The sequence below is a fragment of the Ceratotherium simum genome, chromosome 4, assembly GCF_057802395.1.
Source record: "Ceratotherium simum simum isolate JZ-2026a chromosome 4, ASM5780239v1, whole genome shotgun sequence".
NCBI classification, from domain to species: Eukaryota; Metazoa; Chordata; class Mammalia; order Perissodactyla; family Rhinocerotidae; genus Ceratotherium; species Ceratotherium simum.
In genome coordinates this window covers 91,440,878-91,463,353 of record NC_141903.1, presented here as the reverse complement: position 1 = coordinate 91,463,353, position 22,476 = coordinate 91,440,878, and the positions used below count along the sequence as shown (strand labels likewise).

At 41.3% G+C, this 22,476-nt stretch overlaps 1 protein-coding gene across 2 annotated transcripts in view; it reads left to right on the top strand.

Annotated features, from left to right (window-relative positions):
* Positions 1 to 22,476, top strand: part of ARHGEF28 (Rho guanine nucleotide exchange factor 28) — a 283,698-nt gene that overhangs the window by 36,640 nt on the left and 224,582 nt on the right. Inside the window, exons 1-2 of one of the 2 annotated variants that reach the window (XM_087430180.1) lie at positions 16,484 to 16,564; positions 16,801 to 16,844. In XM_087430180.1, the coding sequence (XP_087286306.1) occupies positions 16,812 to 16,844 (33 nt within the window). In that variant the 5' untranslated portion in view covers positions 16,484 to 16,564; positions 16,801 to 16,811. Of the gene's footprint in view, positions 1 to 16,483; positions 16,565 to 16,800; positions 16,845 to 22,476 lie in introns of those variants that run through there. The other variant, XM_087430179.1, reaches the window with a different exon arrangement.

The window sequence follows — 22,476 nt, the reverse complement described above, 5'->3', positions numbered from 1 at the left end:
AGATATATATCTGTTGGAGCTCAATATAGTCTCAGAATCTGAGAATTTTAACAATTTATGGGAAATATCTTCAAATTTTGTCTTTGTTATCTCAGTGTGGAACTCCTATAAAAAGTATATTGGACCTTTTCATTCTATATTTCATTTTTCTTAACATTTTTCATATTTTTTCACCTTCTCTAACTCTGTGCTATATTCTAGGTAATTTCTTAAGATCCAAATTCCAGTTCTCTGATTCTTTTCCCTTTTCTTTCTTTGCTGGTTAATCTGTCCAGTGAAGTTTCAAGCATTGTACCTTTTATTTTCAGAGGTTCTATTTGGTTCTTTTTCAAGTTGGCCTGGTCTTTCAAGATAGTGTCCTGATCCTTTTTATGTTTTCAGTTATTTTTTTTTCTTTTTTTGTGAGAAAGATCAGCCCTGTGCTAACATCTGCTGATCCTCCTCTTTTTTTTGCTGAGGAAGACTGGCCCTGGGCTAACATCCGTGCCCATCTTCCTCTACTTTATATAGGACGCCGCCACAGCATGGCTTGATGAGTGGTGCATCGGTGTGCACCCGGGATCCGAACCGGTGAACCCTGGGCTGCCGAAGCGGAGTGCGTGAACTTAACTGCTTGCACCACTGGGCCGGGCCCCCAAGAGATTTATTAAATAGCCCAAGTCCCCAAAGCAGGAGTGGTGGGACGAAGAGGGGAGTCACAGACTACCTTCAAGGCTAGTCTGTTTGGGCTCCTATAACAGAAGCCCACAGACTGGGTGGCTTACAAACAACAGAAATTGATTTCTCACAGTTCTGGAGGCTAGAAGTCTGAGATCAGGGTGCCAGCACAGTTGGGTGAGGGTCCTCTTCTGGGTTGTAGACTTTTAGTTGTATCTTCATGTGGCAGAAGGGGCTAGGGAGCCCTGTGGGGTCTCTTTTATAAGGGCACTAATGCCATTTATGGGGGCTCGACCTTCCTGACCTGCACCTCCCCACCTCCTGACAGCATCACATTGGGGGTTAGGACTTCATCATATGAACTTGGGGGGACACACTCAGATGTGCACACAGCTGCGTATTCTTTGCTGCTCATGTTAATTGTTCAGGTTGCATTTCTTTTCCAGAACAGGTAGAGAGTAGTTCAGTTCATGGCATGTGAAGGTCTGCCTTGATTTGGCATTTGCTGCCTTAAGTTCTGAAAGCGTAACATTTGGTTCCTAGTCCAAGTTCCTTTAACGGTAGATAGTTCCTTTGTAACAGTCATTTTTCCAAATATTGAGGTTAGTGTTGCTTTAGGAAACACATTGTTACGTGAGGGCCATAGAAAACCTGATCTGGGAAGGGGACTTTTAGTTTTCCTGAGGACTTGAGTAAATACTGTGAGGAGGGAAAAGGCCCAAGTTCTACCTGCCTCACAACAGACATTGCATTTTTTGGAACACATCCCATCTTGCTCAGCCGCTTGTGCAGTTCGGATTTGCCTAGAATGACACAGCCTCGTTCTTGGGTTTCTCTTGGTGAAGATTATCAACAAGGAACTTACTCGCCAGAAAATAAAACCATTCACTCCAACAAAAAGATACAGATTCAGACATTAAATTATTTTTCACAATATTTTTGAAACTGAAGTAAAACTACTATTTTTTAAATTGAAAGTGAAATATATTATGAAGTATGAGTTCGGTAATTGAAATCTAATCTAAACTAAAATATTTAGGAATTTTAATGGTAGATCTAAAAAGAACCTATATGCTAATTTCCTGGGGGATTACACCAAAGATAGTATTACATAGTTAATTGGCAAGACTTTCTAGAATGTAGGAACTATCCTGTGAGGAATCCCCTTTTTGGGGGAGACCTTTTGAGGCTGGCTAGCCTTTTCTCTTTGAGGAAAAGGCGCACCTAAGCCATCAGAAGCAAAATTAAAATCTGTCCAAACTTCAGAGAAGGGCACGGGACAGTTCTTCAGTGTGCAGCACTGGCCTTGTGACAGGACGTTGAACATCCCTGGCCACTAAGCACCAGGTGCCAGGACGGGGTCTCCCAGCATTTGCCACCTCGTGTCTTCCCCCATGCCTGTAAGCGTGCACAGGTCCCCACTAACATCAAGACAGACAGAAGACTTCGTTTTTCTCGCCACTGCGCTGGAAGTGCTAAACAGTGGCTTCCCAATTTCCGAAGACCGTGGCCCCTTTTGAGTCCTCGTTCTCCTGGACTTCACTGCTGTGCTTTGTAAGTGCTAAGCATTGTGTATTATTATAGAACTATTTAAGCTCTTGAATTGCTGGTGAGCTGTCCATGTGTTTGGCCTTGTCTCTTCCAGAGGGCAGGACCTTATATTTCTCTGTGCCTCTATTAATATTCAGGACAACGTTTTTAATACTCGGAAGACTTTTTTGTAACTCACTGCCGCATTTTAATATATTTATCCTATAGGAAAGTACTTTTTTGTCTCAATCTTGAATCCCCAATGCTGAATTTCTCAAGTCTTTATTTTGTATGTGATAGAAATTTGTGCTTGTTATTCTTAGCATATGTAGGCCACATTTGTTCAGATCACAGGAGCCGGGGAGTGTAGCTGGATTTCAATCACTATAACAATGATTTTGTCCTCGGCTTTCAGCAGTGAGACCATCTGAACGCCAGCTCTCACTCGCTTCCTCCTTTCTAAGGCACAGCTCATGACCCCTTTTCCCAGTGAAGTCTTTTTGGATAACTTCGACCACAAATTCTCTTCTCTCCTTTTCCTGACCTCTCACAGCCTTTGTTGTTGACGTGGTGATCTCCACTTCTTACCTCTTGTGCACTGCTCCACCCGCCCTCATCAGGCCCATCCTTCCACCAACACGGCTGTGGCCAGGAAGACCTGCAGCCTCTCAAATCACGACTCTAGTGGGTCCTTCTCGGTTCTTATCTCTGCTTCACTTACCCACAGCATTTGCTGGCTTCTCCACCTCTCGGGTTTTGTCGTATTACTCCCCTTCTAAATTTCTAACGTAACAATAGAGTCAGATGGTCAGGATTGTAGGATCTGGGTTGGAATCCTAATTCTGCCACTTACTAGTTATGTGACCTTGGGCAAGGTGCACAGCGTCCCTGTGCCTCACTTTTCCCATCTGTAAAATGGGGATCATATCAGGAGGTACTCTGTATGGTTGTGGGAATTAGATGAATTAAAATGCCCTCAGAACATCGTCCAGCACAATAAATAGTGCCCAATAAGTGTCGCCCCTGATTATCTCTCTATCCTCAATGTCTTTTGTGAGCTCTTCGTCCTCCACCTTTCTCTTGGAGTTCTCCGAGTTTCTGTTCCAAGCCTTTTTGAACTTGTATGTATCCACTCCCTCATCTCATTTACTCCCAATGACCTTAACTGCGTTCCATATTGACCAGATCTTTCTCTGCACCCCAGACCTCTTTCCTGAGCTCCAGATCTGTGCTCTTGACCTACCTTGGACACCAGTTGTCACATTTCAAGTTCATTATGGCTAATATTCATTTTTTTCTCTCCAAGTCCCCCATCTGCTTTTCCTTCCACTTTCCCCATCTTTGTCAATGGCACTGTCTACCTGGTTTCTCAAACTAGGAACCAAGGAGTCCCCCTAGATTCCTCCTGGTTCTTATCCCCTACATCTAGTTAAGCACCAAGCCCTGTCTGTTTTGTCCCTTAATCTCAATCTTTGCTCTCCCTAGACATTGGGCTTTCTTGCAGGCTCTCAATGTCTTTTACCTGAGCAATAGCAACATCTGTTACTTGGTTTCTCTGACACCGGTCTCTATCCCCTTCCAACCCATCCTTCACCTGCTGCCATGGTGATCTCTGTAAAACACAGTTTGGATCACATCCCTTTCCTGCTTAAAGCCACTCTGTGGCTTTCATTACTTAGTATGACGTGCTGTTGAGGCATGGATCAAGTTTCCATCCTTCTCTCCCACCACCACCTGTTCACACCCTCTCAATGGCTCTATGAACAGCCCTTTCTCTTGGGCGTCCATGCGCTTGTGCCCATTTCTTCTGCCTGAAATATCCTCCCGTTGCATGGTCTGCCTGTGAACATCTGTTGTCTACCTCAGTGATTTTCAACAGGGATCTCTATTGGCATTTGGGATGGCACAGTTCTTTGTGCAGGATCGATCGGGCATCATAGGACACTTAGCATCCGTGGTTCCTGGGTGCTGAATGCCAGCAGCAGCTCCCTTCCCCCTTCTGCTCTTCCCCTCACGCCACCAGCCCAGTCTTGTCAGAACCAAAAAAGATGCCCACCCCACCCCCACCCCAACCCATTTCCAAATGCCTTTCTGGGTAGAAATGCCCCTAGTTAAAACCTACTATATTCTTTAAGACTCAGCTTAGGCCCCATCTCCTTGGGGAGCCATGCCCGATACCTCAGCTGCTGATGGATCTGAGTACATTTCTACCTCCCTGGACTCACTGAACCCCACACATTTTATATGCTCAATGTTTCCCTCTCACTGGGCTGGCAGTTCCTCTAGGAGAGGATTCAACTTTGCATCCCCGGTGCCTAGGATATAATGGATACTCAGTAAAGATCTGTAGGATAAATGAATTTATTATCTTTGGTATTTAGTTGTCTATTAATTTAGCTTGTAATTCACCTATTTCACATCTTTCTTTTCAAATAGATTTATAGGTACCTGAAGGGAGACACTAACACTCCTTTTCTTTTTTTATCTAGTACTATGCGTATACCAGTTCAGAGTAAATGTGCTGAACGAAAGTAAACATTTAGAGAGTAGTCATATTTCTAAGGTTAAAACATTTCTTTTAATCTTTGCTTTAAGGTCATATTTCTAAATGTTAAAGCATCTGTCTAGAATTTCTCCAGGTTTTACACGTTAGTTTTATGGTCTAGAATTGTGTATACTAATCTAGCTATTCTAGTTTAAGAATGCTTTATGTTTCTATCAAGACTGTCTGAAGCCTGGTTGGGGATGGGGAGGTGGAAGAGGGTGCACACAGCCACAGTTTGCTGCCTGAAATACAGATGAAGCCATGGGGGTGATGGTGGCTGTCTCCTCTGAATGGTTAGCTTTAGTTAGTTTCTAAGAACCCCTCTCTGGCTAGAGAAAGAATTTGCCATGTACCTGTCCCCCCAGCTACTCTCTGCCTCTACTTTCTTCTCCAGTCTATTCAGCAGTCTTGGGGTCAGTCTCATGAAAAGGCAACCCTAGGTGAGGTACTGCCTCACTTCAGACCCTTCAGTGGCTTGGCATTGCCTCTAGAAGGGGTTTTTCAAGCAGAAGAATGTGATTTCTCTCTTGGATCTCAAACCTTAAATTAAGCCCATGACGCCACAAAGAGAACCAGTCTCATGATTTAGCAGTTATGTTGTTTTCACCAATAAATAGTATTTCCTACCTTTTTTCCCTAGGATGGGAGAAACATTTCTTTCCTAGGGTTGTTCTGAATTTCTTGGTATTTTAAAAATTCAAATTCATTCTTAAGGATAAAGCCTTGCTGCCATGCAAAATAATCAAAACATGTCACAAGCTGGGAAAGAAATTCTAAAAATGTCTTAAGCAATGACAATATCATTGGAAAATCAGAGAGAAAGAGTGAGGGAGAGAGAAACCACCTGTGTAGCCATCACAAGAGAAAAAATTGACAAGGATACATAAATTCTAGCATGGTATATATATTTTTTGGTGAGGAAGAGTCTCTCTGAGCTAACATCTGTTGCCAATCCTCCTCTTTTTTAGCTTGAGGAAGATTAGCCCTGAGCTAACATCTTTGCCAGTTTTCCTCTATTTTGTATGTGGGTCACCACCACAGCACGGCTGATAAGTGGTGTAGGTCCGCCGCCCAGGATCCGAACCTGTGAACCCGGGCTGCTGAAGTGGAGCATGCAGGACTTAACCACTATGCCACGGGGCTGGCCCCTAGCATGATATTTTTAAATTGACAATTTTTAGATAATTGTAGATTCACATTCAGTTATAAGAAACAATATGGAGATACTTTGTATTCTCTGCCCAGTTTCTCCCAGTGGTAACATTTTACAAAAGTGTAGCATAATATCTCAATCAGTATTGACGCTGCTACAATGCACCCATCTTACTCAGGTTTCGCAGTTTCTTAGATTCATTAGTACCTGTGACTTTAAATTTCTATACATTTTGTCTCCTATATGGGTTCATGTGTCCACCACCACAGCCAAGGTACTGAATAGTCCAAAATCACAAGGCTCCCTCTTGTCGCTGTTTTATAATCACAACAGCCTTCCTTCCTCTCTCTCAATATGTTTTTAACCCCTGGCAACCACTAATCTGTCTTCCATTTCTACAATTTTTTTCATTTCAGAAATATTATATAAATGGGATTATATAGCCTGTAACCTTTCGGGATTGGCTTTGATCACTCAGCATAATTTCCTGAAGATTGATCCACGTTGCTTGTATCAATAGTTTGCTCCGTGTGTGTGTGTGTGAGGAAGATTAGCCCTGAGCTAACATCTGTTGCCAATCCTTCTCTTTTTGCTGAGGAAGATTGGCCCTGGGCTAACATCCGTGCCCATCCTCCCTTCTTGATACGTGGGACGCCGCCACAGCATGGCTTGATAAGTGGTGCATAGGTCTGTGCCTGGGATCCAAACCTGTGAATCCTGGGCACTCCAAAGTGGAGTGCACAAACTTAACCACTATGCCACCAGGCTGGCCCCAGTCTGCTCCTTCTTATTGCTGAGTAGTATATATGCTGTGGTGTGCATGTACGTGGGGCTCTATGTATGCATGCATGCACGCACATGTGCTCCAGAGAGTTGAACCGTTCGCCTGTTGAAGGACGTCTGGGCTGATTCTAGGTTTTGGCTATTACAAATAAGGCTGCTGTGAACAATCACGTACAGGTTTGTGTGTGAACATAAATTTACTTCTCTGGAGGGAAAATATCCAGTAGTGGAATTGCTGGTTGGCAGTTGCATGTTTAGTTAAGAAACAGCCAACAGTTTTTGGAGTGGCTATATCATCTTGTCTTCCCACCAGCAACATATGAGTGATTCAGTTTCTCCACATCCTCTCTGGCATTTGGTGATGCCACTGTTTTTTGTTTTAGCCATTTGAATGGTATGTATTGATATCTCATTGTGGGTTTTTTTTTTTTTTTTGGTGAGGAAGATCAGCCCTGAGCTAACATCCATGCTAATCCTCCTCTTTTTGCTGAGGAAGACCGGCTCTGAGCTAAGATCTATTGCCAATCCTCCTCCTTTTTCTCCCCAAAGCCCCAGTAGATAGTTGTATGTCATAGTTGCACATCCTTCTAGTTGCTGTATGTGGGACGTGGCCTCAGCATGGCCGGAGAAGCAGTGCGCCAGTGTGCGCCTGGGATCCGAACCCGGGCCGCTAGTAGCAGAGCGTGCGCACCTAACCGCTAAGCCACCGGGCCGGCCCCTCTCATTGTGGTTTTAATTTACAATTCCCTCATGGCCTGTGCTGTTGAACATCTTCCTCTGTGCTTATTTGCCATCTGTATATCCTCGTCAGTGAAATTTCCATGTCTTTTTTCCATTTTCTAATTGGATTGTTTCAGAGGTCTTTATACATCCTAGATACTAGTCCTTTGGTAGATATTTTCTCCCAGTCTGTGGCATGTCTTTTCATCCCCCTCACATGGGCTTTTACAGAGCAAGTTTTTAACTTTGATGTCTGGCATGGTTAAAAAAAGTAGTTCTTAGCATTTTTCATGTTCAGGGGTCCATTGAGAATCTGATAAAAGCTATAAACTCTTGTCAGAAAAATGCACAAACACACAAAACTTTGCGTCTAATTTCATGGAGTTCATAGACTCTATAAGGTCCATTGATGGACCATATGTTATGAACTCATGGCTCGATTACTGTTGCATTAGTTTACAGCAATCCCACATAAGACTCAGGGAGAGTTGCTCTTCGCTTATCAAGGTAAAACATGGCAAACCTTGTAGTTTACAATATAAGAGCCAGCTTCTTAGCCAGACTTTCTCTATGAGGACCTGGCTCAAATGGCCCTGTCTCAGCGATACATTTCTTGACTACTCTGGGAGACATAGCCAGATGCTGCTTTAAACTTTTGTAGGTTGAACAGCTACACCGTGAACAGTCTGTCTTATATTGACTTCAGTCTTTCAGGCATCAGCAAATGAAGGGACCTGTGGGCTTTCACACCTGCCAGTTCAGTTTCAGCAGCATGACTCTCTTGTCTTTATGTGTGACTTATTTTTCTTGCTCTATTTCTTTGCTTTATATAAATGAGTGGGCAAGAGAAATGGGATGCTGGTGAAGAGGCAGGGTCTGACGAATTCGCCATGATCGCTGTCTGCCCAGCAGAGAGTTGTCGGGATCAGCTGGGCTCCCGTGGAACTTGATCTGCTTCCCCCACGGTGGAACGCAGCAAGTGGAGCACACGGCGGGAGAGGCCGGGACAGCGGGGGGTCAAGCACACCGCGGGAGAGGCTGGGATAGATTTTGTTGAAAATTCTGACTAAAAGGTAATGTGTGATTAGGAGTGTTATTGTTAGGTCTCTGGAAAGGACCCTCGGCCCCTGTCAGTGTGTTGTGCACTTCTGTCACAGATTTAGTGTATTTTAGGGAAGGATTATGTCGAAAAGTAAGAGGCCAATGACCTTTACTGCCTCTGGCTTCCAAACCTGTTACTCCAACCTGTCAAACTCCTTAGCGTCTCCTAAAAATAGCATGCATCCGTGTTTTCCTTTGTGCTGAGACCCCAGTTCCGTTTCTATAACTAACTTACCACGTCCTGCTTGCCCCCAATGGCATTACTCCTTACCGCCTTACTCTTCATGGAGGTAGGTCTTATCCCACCCAAACTGTGAGCTCATCAATGATGGGGGCAGTGTTTATATATTGTAATATCCTTCCCATGACAGCCTGCATGGTCCTGTGCATGTAGTAAGTGACGGTGACTTGACTTTTGGACACAGCAGAGGGACCTCAGAGCTCTCTTGCTAATGAGGAAACTGACGCCTTGACGGGTTGTGTCTTGTCCATGATACTTGAGTGACTGGGCTTTGTGCTGACTAGGAAGGATACATGAAATGGGTTAATAGCATAAGTGAGACGGTAAAGGATGTTCAATAGACTTATAAAAAGCTTTTTAAGGGCTTAATCACTTTGTGTGTAAATACATTCTGTGAAATACAAGTGAGTGTGACAGCTTTGGAGGAACATTTTGTTGGCAGCTAGCTCACACTCCTCCTTGTGCTTTGTAAACATTCTCTAGCTTAGGCTGCGCCATTTCAGACCGACTGGCTCCCCTTCCTCCTCCCCACTCTCCCCCATAGTTTGAATTAATGAGATCCTACTGAATACTTACAGTTGCTGCTTCTAATCTTCAGATAGTCTCCCTACACTCTGAGCTCCAATAATTCAACCAAATAATTGACTCTGTCACTGAAAGCTGCTCAAACCTGCGTGGCTCAGGTAGATAACTCTGGTCTGAAGCAGGTCTGTACACATCGTCGTGTATTCAGCAGTAGGTGTTTCTAGAATGCTCTCTTCTCACCCCTTCCCATTGCGCTAGCATTGGCAGGTTTTACTTAGACGTGGCCTTACCTGCCAGCTGTCTCCCTGTGCTTTACTCTCTCCAGTTAGTATAACAGTTGTGAAATACAACTCCAGTTCTGCACTCCTGGGGTCGTGTGAGGAGCTGGGAATCAAAGTTTCCCTCGAAGTGCAGAAGGTCTCAGACTGAGATGGCAACAGAATTGCCCCATAGGAATTACTCTGCCCTTCAAACTTGAGAACTGTAAGGGGAATATTCAGCTCTATAAAATCAAATGAAATTCTGTGGAGCTTTTAGTATATTTCTCAGGTATAGTGCTCTCCAGAATTCCTGGACATTCCTCTGGGCTGTCAGGGGGAGGCTGGGCTGGGCAGGTCCATTTCAGACCCGCCTGGCCCCAAATCCTGCTGAATCACTTGAATCACTCTAAGATTTAGATATTCTGAGTTGAAATACAGATTCAAATGCTTTAAATGAACCTTTTGTGTATGCTTAATGTGCAATAATAATAAATAATTGTGGCTAGCGTTTATTGAGCGATTATGATAGGCACTAGGTGTATTATTCTCTTCTCACTCTCTCAAGTCTCTGAACCCTCACAACAGTCTTATGAGGTTGGTACTGTTACTGGTTGTACTTGACAGGTGAGAAACCAGCCCAGGGAGGGGAAATGACGGGCCGGCAGTCACCCAGTTAGAACATGCACAGCCAGTGTCCCAGCATGGCCTGTTCCCCAGCCTGTGCTTCTGACTGGGAGGGGTGCGCTGCCCTTTAGCCGAGCAGCTCGCTGTCTCTCAGGCCATATTTGCATTACAGAAGGACCTTGTGCTGAGGCTGAGGGGAGCCTGGGCTCTGGGGTCAGACAGGTGGATTCACACGCCGGCTTGACCACCTCCAGCTGCTCGACCTCAGTCAAGGGGCGCAACTTTGCTGAGTGTTTCTTTCCTCGTATGTAAGTGGAGACAGGGCTGACCTGAGGAGAGCAGGTGTCAGGGAGGCCCCTCAAGTGAAGCTCCTTAAAAGATTTCATAGGAAGCAGTGCTAGAAAAAAGACTTGCCTGGAGTTCTATTTTTTTTGAAAATGAAACTAAAATTATGAAAAGTATTCTATTTCCTATTTCCTTAGCCACAGGATGCAGCAGAGCATTGTGGTTAGGGTACTGCCCGGGAGCAGGCTGCTTAAATGCCGGCTCTGCCATGTTTGGTGTGACCTGATGTGACTTTTCACCTCTGCGCTCATTCTCAGAGTGAATCAATTGTGTGTGTGTGAGACATTAATTGGGGTGAGTTGTGACTATTTTTCTGACAACATTAATTGCACAGTAGGACATCCATGCTATCACATTTGATTTTCAAAATCCTATGTTATGAGGGTCCTTTTTATTAGAATTACCCAAGAACTTCTTCCACTGTCTCATAGGGTAGGGAGGAAAATGTGTTCTTATTTCTTTACCACTGAAACTATTTTTAAGCCTTTATCTCATTATGAGTGTTCTTTTTCACTTGTTGATGGACCTCTGCCATGTTCTCATTGATCAATAGTTTGATGATTTGAGTTCTCCAATGCTCAAAAATACTTTTCTCAACTTTATTTAACCTTATTTCATGTTTTTTAAAAAAAGATTTCCAATTCTGTTTTAAATGGATTTGTATTTTGTTGACAACATCTAGTAACCACACCAAGACCAAAACAAACAACTACAAAAAAATTGTTGATGTACAAGATGGACTTGCTGGAGAATGGAAGCTGGTATTAAGTGGGGATGGGGTGGGGTGGACAATGGACAGAGGAGGGAGTTACTTGTAATTTTATAGGTGGTCAGTTCACTTAAGAATATTTTTATGTTCAGGTAACTTTTGCTTCAGTGTAACCTTGTAGCTGTAGGGACTTGTAAGTGAAGATTCAGTAACTAGGACTTCCTGCATGTTCCTCTCAGGACTGCTGTGAGGGTTCTCTGAGATGGTGTTTGTAAAATAGCACAGTGCTGACACATCATTAGCCTTCCAATGAGGTTGCTAATAGTGTTGATAAATATTTGAGCATTATCTGTTATAATATAGGTTTTATAATAGGCATACAAGCCAACGATTTTTAGCACGTTCAAAGACAAAATTAAAGTCATGGGTTTTATATTGAATGAGTCTAAGAATATTTCATTTAGATGCAAAAACATGAGAAACCCAGAATTTCATAAAGTCAAGAACTGATTTTTTTCTGGATAAGGTAAATGTTATATTTTCTTTCCTTTTTAATTTAAAGTATTCTTTTTACCTGTTGAAAATGGTCTAATATTTTTCTTTAGAGTTAACTAGCAATCAAAGATATTAGGAAGAATGCATAATATTCCAATATGTCTAAAACATTGGATCTTTTGTATCTTGACGTGCTTTCATAAGATTTGTTTTCCCTTTTGGGAGCAAACTTAAAAATTGTGGCTGTATTCTAAGACCCCAAATCATTCCCTGTGTCTGCCAGCAAGACTGGAAATATTTTGGCTTTTACTTTCCCAAGAAACATTTTTGAAAAATGCAGTACTTAAAAAACAAAACAAAACAAAAATGAAAAAACCCCTCGAGTCTGAATGTTTGAAATTGCCAGTGGAGAACTCAAGCCTTAGGAAGTAAAATGGAGTGTAGAGCACAACGTTTATGTAGTGAAAGCTACCGCGTGTGAGGAACTTGGGCAGCTGTAATTTGCCTAGCGAATCCCAACTTGTTTTATTAAAGTTGGCGTGAAAAGAGGCATGGCATGGTTTAGCTGTGCAGCCCTGCAAGTGAGCACAGAACTTTCAGCTCTTTGCTGTCAGATGAATTACTTCTGGAAAAATCCAAATGAGAATATAGTTTTCTATATCTATTTCAGTTTGAAGTTTGACTACTTTGTTGAGTATATAATATATTTGCCCCAATGATTCTCTCTTCAACTCAAGTAGGAAATTCTTTTTTTTTTTTTTTAAAGATTTTATTTATTTATTTTTTCCCCCCAAAGCCCCAGTAGATAGTTGTGTCACAGCTGCACATCCTTCTAGTTGCTGTATGTGGGACGCGGCCTCAGCATGGCCAGAGAAGCAGCGCGTTGGTGCGCGACCGGGATCCGAACCCGGGTCGCCAGCAGTGGAGCGCGCTCACTTAACCGCTAAGCCACGGGGCCGGCCCTCAAGTAGGAAATTCTGATAGGAGTTTTGGAAGGATTAGAACTGAGGGTGAGAACTCTGGGGACTTTCGTTTATTCTTTCAAGAAGTGAAAAGTAGTTTCTCTGAAAAAATAATTTCTGCTCGAAATGGTGTTTAAATTTCTGTACTGAAAAATGAAAAAAAGAGTAGGCAAGAATAATGAAATATGAGTTATTAAACATAAGATAAAATACAGATAACATGTCATCTAGCCCTTGATGTTTCACCTTTTGGCTGAGATCTTATAATCTGAATTCGAGGCAGGCGTTGGATGCAGTCGGCCTCGTACTGACTCAAAAGTTGGAGACATTGGATGCTTTCTAGAGCTGTGTGACACTGGACTCCACTGCAGTCCGGCTCCTGCCGCCTTCTCACCGTGTCAGCGCAGAACTGAGGAGGCTCCCGTGAGCTCGCCCCTCCACGGGCCGTGCCTCAGTCTACGAAGCCTGGAGGAAAATCAGTGGGAGAAGTACCTATAGCCTGACAAGTAGGGGAAAAGGCTACTTTATTGGAGCAGATATTCAAAATGTTGTCATGTACTCAAATAAAAAATGATAGCATGTATCCTTACTTTATGTATCTATTTATAAATCATATAATGTCAGTGAGACTAATATTATGAATGTGTCATTATTTTGAAAACCTTTGTTTAATAATTGTAACACTTTGTAATACTTCAGCTTGAATATCTGGTTCAAAGTACTGTTTACTTTGAAATTGGCTTCAAAGTGTGTCATAGTTGAAAAAGATGCCTCACTCTGATAGGTAGATTCTCATTGGAGAAGTGCAGTGCTGGCTGCACTTATGAAGGGAATTATGTTTTAACCCTATCCACCAATTACACAAAAGTTTCTTGTTTAAATGTGGCTAGTAAATTCCCATCTTTCCTGATGTCAGTCACTCCTCCTGCAAATCAATCAGAAGTTTAAAAATTTTAAATGCATTTAAAAAATACAAAACCCATGAAACATTCATTTTGAAAGATTTAAAAAATTGAAAGCTTTTTTCAAAAATTTAAAGCATGCAGATGTGAGGACTTGTAGGTGGCAAAATTGAAATAATTTTTGCAACAAAATCACAAAACAGTGAAAACGTGTAAATACTTTTTCAAAATGTTCTTAGTATGGCATATACTGTCTATAACCTAAGTTTCTTTTGAGATGCATTTTCTTGTTCTCTTATTAAAATATCACCCCTTTTTTGAAGAGATATGATATTTATTTGAAAAAATGTTTTTAGAAAAACTGCTACGAATAGCCACTTTTCATCTCAGAAAAACCAACAAGTTTGGAACATGTAGTTTTGTAAGAAAATTAGGTAGTATGTGTTTAAGGTAGACAGTTTTTTAAAGTACTTTGCTGCAATATAACCAACACCTCATGTGGTAAAGATTTTTATGGTCATTTCCCAACTCATTACAGAAATTGTTAAGATTTGACCACGTTTGAAGGTCTTATTTCTATAAAATTAGTCTCATTGGTTGAAGGTCTGTGGAACTCAGCATGCTTTTGGCTTCGAGTTCTTCTTCACTCAGTCTTGCATGACGGAGAACGAAGAGGTGGATGGATTTCCCATTTTGCGCTAAGAGAAGCTGCCCTATCAGCGATTATAATTCCTATAGAAAATTATTATTATTATTTTTTTTGTGAGGAAGATCAGCCCTGAGCTAACATCCATGCTAATCCTCCTCTTTTTGCTGAGGAGGACTGGCTCTGAGCTAACATCTATTGCCAATCCTCCTCCTTTTTTTCTTCCCCAAAGCCCCAGCAGATAGTTGTATGTCATAGTTGCACATCCTTCTGGTTGCTGTATGTGGGATGCGGCCTCAGCATGTCCGGAGAAGTGGTGCGTCAGTGCGAGCCCGGGATCCGAACCCGGGCCGCCATTAGCAGAGCATGCGCACTTAACTGCTAAGCCATGGGGCCAGCCCGAAAATTATTTTTTTATTAAAGAAGTAATTCATTCTTCAGAATATGTCTCCATATTCTCACCAAAAGTGGTTTATTTTTGATATATTTTATCAGACAAAATTTAACAAATACCATAAACTGAGTGGTGGAAAACATCTGTACTTTCATCTAAGTGTATGGCGAACTTCCCACATGGCTTAACTTGTTCTAATATGTTTGCTTCTTAAAATACTCAATGGTGTTCAGTTTTTCTCACAAAGGAATGCATTTTGGTTTGTTGCTTTATTTTCTGTATATTTCAGCCTTTTTTTTTTTTACCACTGCATTTACTATTGAATGCATTTCTTTTGCTATTTAGTAGAAATCTTAAAAGGATCTTCTAATTTTATCAAGTGTGGTGAAATTTTGTGAAAGGTGGGAATTGTATATGCTGTCACTGTAAACAGGTGAGAAAATTGCTAATATCTCGAGGCCCAGCACACATTTAGGGTGAGGTCATGGTATGCGCTAGTGGGTAAGCATTTGTATTTTAAATGCCTTCCTGATAATTTTGAATTTTTGGGGATCACCTTGTCAGTGCTCTTGGGTTGGTCATTATTGTATTTCGTATCATGGCTGATGAATAATTCATTTTAGAAATGGGAGTCTCAGTTTTGTCATATTCTTGTTAGTATTATCCTTAATTTGAAGTTTCTTTCCTGGGAAGGACTCTGTAAGCCATTCATCTAATTTATGAGGTTAGTTTCATTAAAAATTGATTATAATCCATAATTCCATTTAAGTGGACCCATGTAAACTGCCACAGACCACCATGTGTTGAAAATGGGGACCAAGGAGCAGTCCCATGTCATTCCTCGGCCTTGTGGGACCCCTGGTCTTCTCTCAGGATGACGTGTGGATGTATCTTGTGACCTGGGAGGGTGTGAGGGCAGCATGTGTATGAAGTAATAGTAAAACTTAAGTTAAATGACTTTATAAAAAATAAATAAAAATAGAACTTCTTATATTTCCTCCTGGCCAAGAGTATCCTCTGGGGATTACTGTACTTAGTGTCACAACTCAGGTTGCTATGTGCCTGCCTTAAGAGGGGTCCCCAAAGTACTGCAGTTGTGCTGTGGCCCAGGCGCCAGAGCCCGGTGAGCAGAACCTGTCCCAGAGTACTCGGGGGGTGGGGGGTGGGGTAAGGGGCAGTGGGTCTCCCTGTCCGCCCCGTTCAGATTTGCACGCAGCCCCCTCTTCACTTCGTTCCAATCCTTAGGTCTCGTTTGTTCATCTGTGAGCTCTTCGAGGGCTGGACCACTTCCTGATCACTTTGTGTAATGCTTGGCCTGCTGTAGTGTTCAGTGAATCCCCTCCCCTTTTTTATTGAGGAATGATTGACATACAATCTATTAGTTTCAGGTATACAACATAATGATTCGATATTTGTATATACTGCAAAATGATCACAATAAGTCTAGTTAACATCTCTCCCCATACACAGTTACAGAATTTTTTTTCCTTGTGTTGAGAACTTTTAAGATCTATTCTCTTAGCAACATTCAAAAATACAGTATTAACCATAGTCACCATGCTGTACATTCCATCCCCAGGACTTATTTTACACCTGGAAATTTGTACCTTTTGACTCCCTTCAATGAACCACTTTTGAATGATGCTGGCTCCTTTCTTCCTGAGCTGGAAGCTGGTTTCTGGGTGTGGGATGTAAAGGGGCCGGCACACCCCGAGGCAGATAGGATGCATGGAACTGGTGGAGAGGCTGGTTAGTGTGACAGTGGCCTGAATCCCCGAAACTGGAACCTCTGGCCCTCTTGAAGACAGGCAATAGAACTGTCAAGGCTCCTGCCTTGATGGGCCAAAAGTGGATTCTGACCTGAGAGTAGCCTGTGCTCCAAGCGACTAACTGAGATGATGCTCTCAACATGCTTCTGTTGACCTTTCTTGGCCTTCCGAGATATGCGTTCTCTCTGGGAGCAGTCAGTGGGGTAATGTCTGGAGTGACAGGTTTTCCTTGTGTGGGAATTCACAGGAAAGAAGAAAGGGGGGGATGCTTTATACAGACAGCATCTCATTCTTGTATCCTTTGATTTTTGTCTCTGCGATTTTCCTATCTAATGAGCCACTCCTCCCTCGACGACGTTGGTAAGGAAGGGCAGGACACTCTGCGGCTGGTTCCCCGGGCTCCGGCAGTAACGGCTTGCGTTTATTCTTTCCATTGCAGATGCGGACACCATGGAGCTGAGCTGCACTGAAGTACCTCTTTATGTAAGTTCCGAAGCATTGGGCTTCAGTCTAAGTGGCCCTTCCTTAGACTCGAAACCCATGTGACTGAACTGGGGAGAAATGTTTTCCTCACTATTGAGTTGAGGCTTTTTAAAAACAACACCCTGAGCGTTACTGTCCAGTTCAGGTATTTGCGTGGAGCCTTTTAAAACTGATTGGTTCCTGGTTCCAAAGTCTGAGTCTTAATTCTATTTCCCTGGGTACCTTTTTTTTAACTGTATAACTTCTGGACTCAGAAATACTCAGTTCATTCATGTGGATGATTTTTGAATATATTTTATAATAATATCCTGATAACAGCCAAGAATGTTTTCTGCATATCTTTTTGGGGGGAGGGTTCAGTAACAATTGTGTCAGCTAAAATTGTGAAATAGAAATTCAAAGGGAAAAGTGCTGGGACATATAGAGGATAGGTGGGGACCTGGGAAACAGAGATGCCTGATGAGGTTCCTTATCAGATCTGCTTTCTGGGTGGAGGGAGGATTCTGCTCTTGAGAACAGCTACTGGCTATAACAGGGAAGAGAACTGACTGTGCCCCTGCACAGAAAATGGCAGATGGCTTTCTCTTCCTTCTTTATTTCAGGCAAAACCTCTTTCCTTGGAACCTAACTGTGTTGGTGGGGAGTGGACACGGATGTATGTGTGGGAACTGTGGTTTCAGGTGGTCTCTGAATCAGCAGCTTATGGAGTTCAGCAAGAGAACTCCATCTAGAATAGGATATGACCTCAATTCAAACTTATCCTATGTAGGACAAACTATTAATAGACCGGACTATCAAGGAACTGGACAAATTTAACCAGAATTCTCAGTCAATTGAAATACATTTACTCACTTCCCCTTACCACACTCCACTACCCGGGGTACCCCCTTCTCCCTCCCCCTACACGCACTCTGCTCTGTTCTCCGAAGAAAGACAAAATGATAGAATAAATGGATTTCAGAATAAAAAAAAAAGGCTGCCTCCTAGGCTACCCGGTGGTTTCTAGTACTCTCTGCAGGTTGTGACTCTTGGGTCATAATGTGTCTGTAGACGGTTGTGCTCTGCCCAGCCATAACTAAAGATAAAAAAGGCTGATCCAAGGCTGAACCTTGGAGTACGCCCACATCTGTCTTTTGTGGTTTTTTTGTACCTTCCTCCTCCTTAGCTATATTCATTCCACCCTGGTCCTTTATCTCAAAACAAACAAATCCACAAACCCAATTGCTATATAAAATCTCATGGTTGATCAACCTCCTGGTGTAGCTATTTTGAACTCCTGCCTGCTAGATGAGGACCCCACTGGAGAAGAGTCAATGCATGTTGCCTAAGGAGAGACCAGACTTAGACCCAACAAAAGCAAAAATATTTTTCTAATTATCAAATAATGTATACTAATTAGAGTAAAATGAAAAATACAGAAACGTGTTAAAATGTCACTCATAATCTTACCCCTATAGATATGTTATGTTAAAATATGTGTTATCAGTTCTGTGCAGTTTCTCTCATTTAACATCTCTGAGACCGAGATGCTCTTGCACTGATGGTGCATCCTGGCTGACGTCGTGGTGTAGCTGTTACCTGTGCGTGTGACCTTGGTCACAATGATTCATTTTGTTGTCGCTTCAGATTACTTATGTGCCTTGCTGGTGCTACGTGAATTAATTGCTTTCAAAATGGTTTCACCATGATTTAGCATTAAAAGGCAAAGTTACTGTGCACCCTGAAAGGCATGGAAACAGCAGTACGATACATGGTAAAATCTGTATAAATTTAGAAGAGCTCTTCTGATAAGTAAAAAATAAAATTCTCATATTATGTCATAATGGGCATTTTTTCTTTTGGTGGAATATAAGATGCATATTATAACTGATGGCATCTTAGATGAAATACATTATGTACATTTAACATAACTGACTATTACTATATATGGGTTGTAACCTGCTTTTTTTCACTTAACATTTTATGTCAATATTATTGTAAACTGACTTAAGTCAATCTGATCATTGGGTGCGTGCAGCGAGAGGTCAGTCGGGTACATTAGATGAAAACAGGTCTTCAGCCACTTCTACCAAATGAGTCAATGGAGCAGGCACAACCACACTACAGCTTGCTTCTGTGTCTTGGGGCGAGCCTCCTCTGTCTTTCTGTCTTCAGAGGTTTGATAAATGCTCACTTCTAGTTTCTTCTAGCTTACTACAATTTGTTTTAGAAGCCATTAATATTTTTCAATTAATAATTATTTCATATATATTGTAAAAAAATTAGAAACAAGCAAAAAAATCTGTTTAAGCTCCTCATCAATGATAGGAACTGTTGACATTTTGGTATATATTTTCAGAGTTTTATCTATTTTTGTGTTGAATTTTTTGAAAGTTCTTTTAGCATTTATTTACATGTGTTTTCTCATTTGTGATGTTATATTGGATCTCTTAATTTTGGTGCTTTTTTGTACTTCTAGTAATCCTATTGAGTTGTTATGACTGGTTCTTTTGGAAAAACAAATTAAAATTCTGGCAAGTGTGTAACTAGGATAAAACCCAAACAAAACTAGAAATTGTAAAGAGTCCATAACACTGTGAGATGAGATCTTAATTATAAAATAATACTGAACACAAGTGTCTGCTAATGCACTGGAAAAGTCTTATTAAGACAGACTTAATCTCATAAATTACATTTTTTAATCTCAAGAAGAATTAGATCACATAAATGGAGCGATGATCATGGAGGAAAAAAATTGGAAATTATTCCCCAACTTCTGCCCGCCCTTCACGAAAGGGCACTTTGTTCAGGTGGCTCCTGTAGGTGATTTTTTGTTCCTTTGATTATAACCGGTTTTGATTGAATTCTTGCAACATTCTTATAGTTCAAACATCTGTTTTTGGGTCACAATAGAGAATCCTTCCTAAAGATGAGAAAGATGTCTCTGTACCTAGAGAAAATCTATGGATGTAAGTCCGTTTTTTTTTCCTTCTTCCCATGCATTTTGTTTGGATCCATGAAGAAAACTTTCATGTGAGCACAAAGCAAGAACTCAAAGTTTTTTTCTGTATCTCCCAGGAATCTGTTTGAGAGAGAGGCACAGTCTCTGGTTCTGTCTGTCGTGTTGTAGAATATTTTGACTTTTTTTGGCAATATTTTCTTTCTCACTTTTTTGTGCAAACATTTGTTTATCTTTAGGAAAGAGACTCTATCTTAGTATTGGAGATGCAGAAATATTCCTGAACTAAGCCATAAATGCACTCTGATTTTTAAAATGAACCGTGGAGGTCCACTGAGTTGCTGTTTCAGGAAAAGAGAGACACTGCCCTGTAATAAGATTGCAGGAGAAGTGGGCTTGGGGAGACTGGTAGCCAAGGGTTTTATAATACCAATTTGCAGGCCTTAGGGATGCGAACCTTGCAAATCCAATTTTCAGTCTCCGAGCAGCTTCCTGCCTCTGTGCTTTAAGGGGCACTAAAGGAGTGGCTCTGGAAGGCAGGCTGTTTGCATGCCTCTGCTGTTTTTTCTATTGGAAACAATCTGGTTTGAGATCTAGGCTCAATTTTAGATTGAATGGTAATATGGTTTGAGGAGGAGGAGTATTTTAAGATTGCAAAGAGTTGTAGTGATGAAGCTAATGAGAAGTGTGAAATCTTGGAAAAGTGTAAATTAGAATTAGTATAAGTGATCTAATATGTTTATTTTCTACCTTAAAACTCTTTGACACTACTTGGGAGCTTGAAAGTCCTATATTGGAAGTCATAAAGTTATTTTTGTGTTTGTTGCTTTTAGTCTTATTTTTATTTTCTAGTTGGTACGTAAAAAGAGAGGAAATGATGCAAGTACAGCTTAGAAGGAAAGATTTGTGCTTACTGGGTATTTGAATTTTGGAAGAGGAAGAGGTTTGGCATTCACAAGCCAAGTTGTATGTTTTTGCTGTTGAATGTTTTCTGATTACTTTTTAAATTGAGTTTTCTCAATTGCTATGGATGAAGGAAGGTTATAAAATAAATACGTTATACTTATTTACTTATTCCTCCCAGAACTTCCTTTTTCACATTATATTTTTACTTTTATGTAAAGCGTGATTATTGTTAGCCTTCCCCAAATATCAGGTCAGTGCTGTGAAGAAACAGAAGAGCTCTTCCTTGAGAAATTGTTGGTTCCAAAGGTTTTTTTTCCTTTTTTCCTCAAAATAGCTTTATTTTAGTAGTTTATTTAAGGAATACTTGTTCATCATAAAAAATATAAGTTAAATTATCTAAGCTCACTTGAAGTTCTACCTTTGAAAGAACTTTCATTAGTATTTGGTGACAGTCCTCTCAGGAATTTGTTTTTACAAGTGTACATGCACACACACACGTGCGCACACACACACAATGTTCCATAAAAGGAATCCTATGGAAAAACTGTTTTTATCTTGGGCCGGTCCCATTAATCCTTCCCTCATTTCAGCCCTCCCCTTCTGTCCTCCCTGTAACTCGTGTGGAAACTTAGTGCAGGTGTTCTTGGCAGCATCAATGTCCCCTGGGAACATATTGGAAATGCAGATGCTCAGGCCTCGCCCCAGACCTACTGAATCACTCTGGGGGTGGGGCCCCAAAACCTGCGTTTTTCACATAGTTTTTCACATAGTTTTTCACATCAGGTAGTTGTGATGTACTCAATTTTGAGACCCACTGCCTTAGTGTATATATTTCCACATTTTTCTGTGCTCATAGAACCCTGTACATACGTACATAGATACAAGCTTTAATAAAATCATTAAAAAAATCGAGATCATATTATGTAGACTTCTGTAACTTTTCTAAGTCAGCAATACTTTATAGAAACTTGTCCAAGTCACCAGGCATAGCTCTAATTCATTCCTTTAAATGAATGGGTGTGGATCCAGCCACTTCCCTGTGGATGGGTATTCACTTTGTTTTGCTTCTTGGCAACAATGGACAACTATTCACTGGACGTCTTTGTCCATATGTCCTTATATATTGATACTCTCATCTCTGTGGGATAGATTCCCAGGAGGGGAATTGCCAGATGAAGGATGTACATATTTCAAATCTTAATGGATTGCTTTGAATATGAGATGTAACAGTTCACGTTTTATTCAACTTTCAGAAATATTAAATATCTAGCTCTTTAGCTTTAATAACTTATAATTATGAAATTGGGGGTTATGTTTTATTTTTCATTGCACAAAGAAAGGTAGCATGTTAAATTTCATATGTTTAATTTTAGAAAAGTTAAAAATTGTTTTGTTTTTAATTTTCCTTTTTTGGCCGTGGTGTTTCATTGCTGTTTCCCGAATTCTGGTTAATATGAGCATCTAATCCACAGAGATTTTTATAACATCTGCAGAGGGTGTGCCTGTGAACCTTTGCGTGTGGGCTCTGCTCTCTTCTACCCTTCAGACGTGCTAATTGTAGCAGCTGACTGAGAAGAGCCGCATCGCTGCTTTCTCTGGAGGCTGCACATTGTAGAACCATTTGGGCAGTGGAGTTCAGCTCCAGTAGCTGGTTGCCAGCTGGCGCTAAGGGCTTCCCTATTCCCTTAGCATTTTGTTATTTTTTTCTGAGTCACAGTATCCTGCTGAGTTTGGTCCCAAGCATATTGGTTGCTGCTGGGCTCACCGTATATATTAATTGAAGGTGTA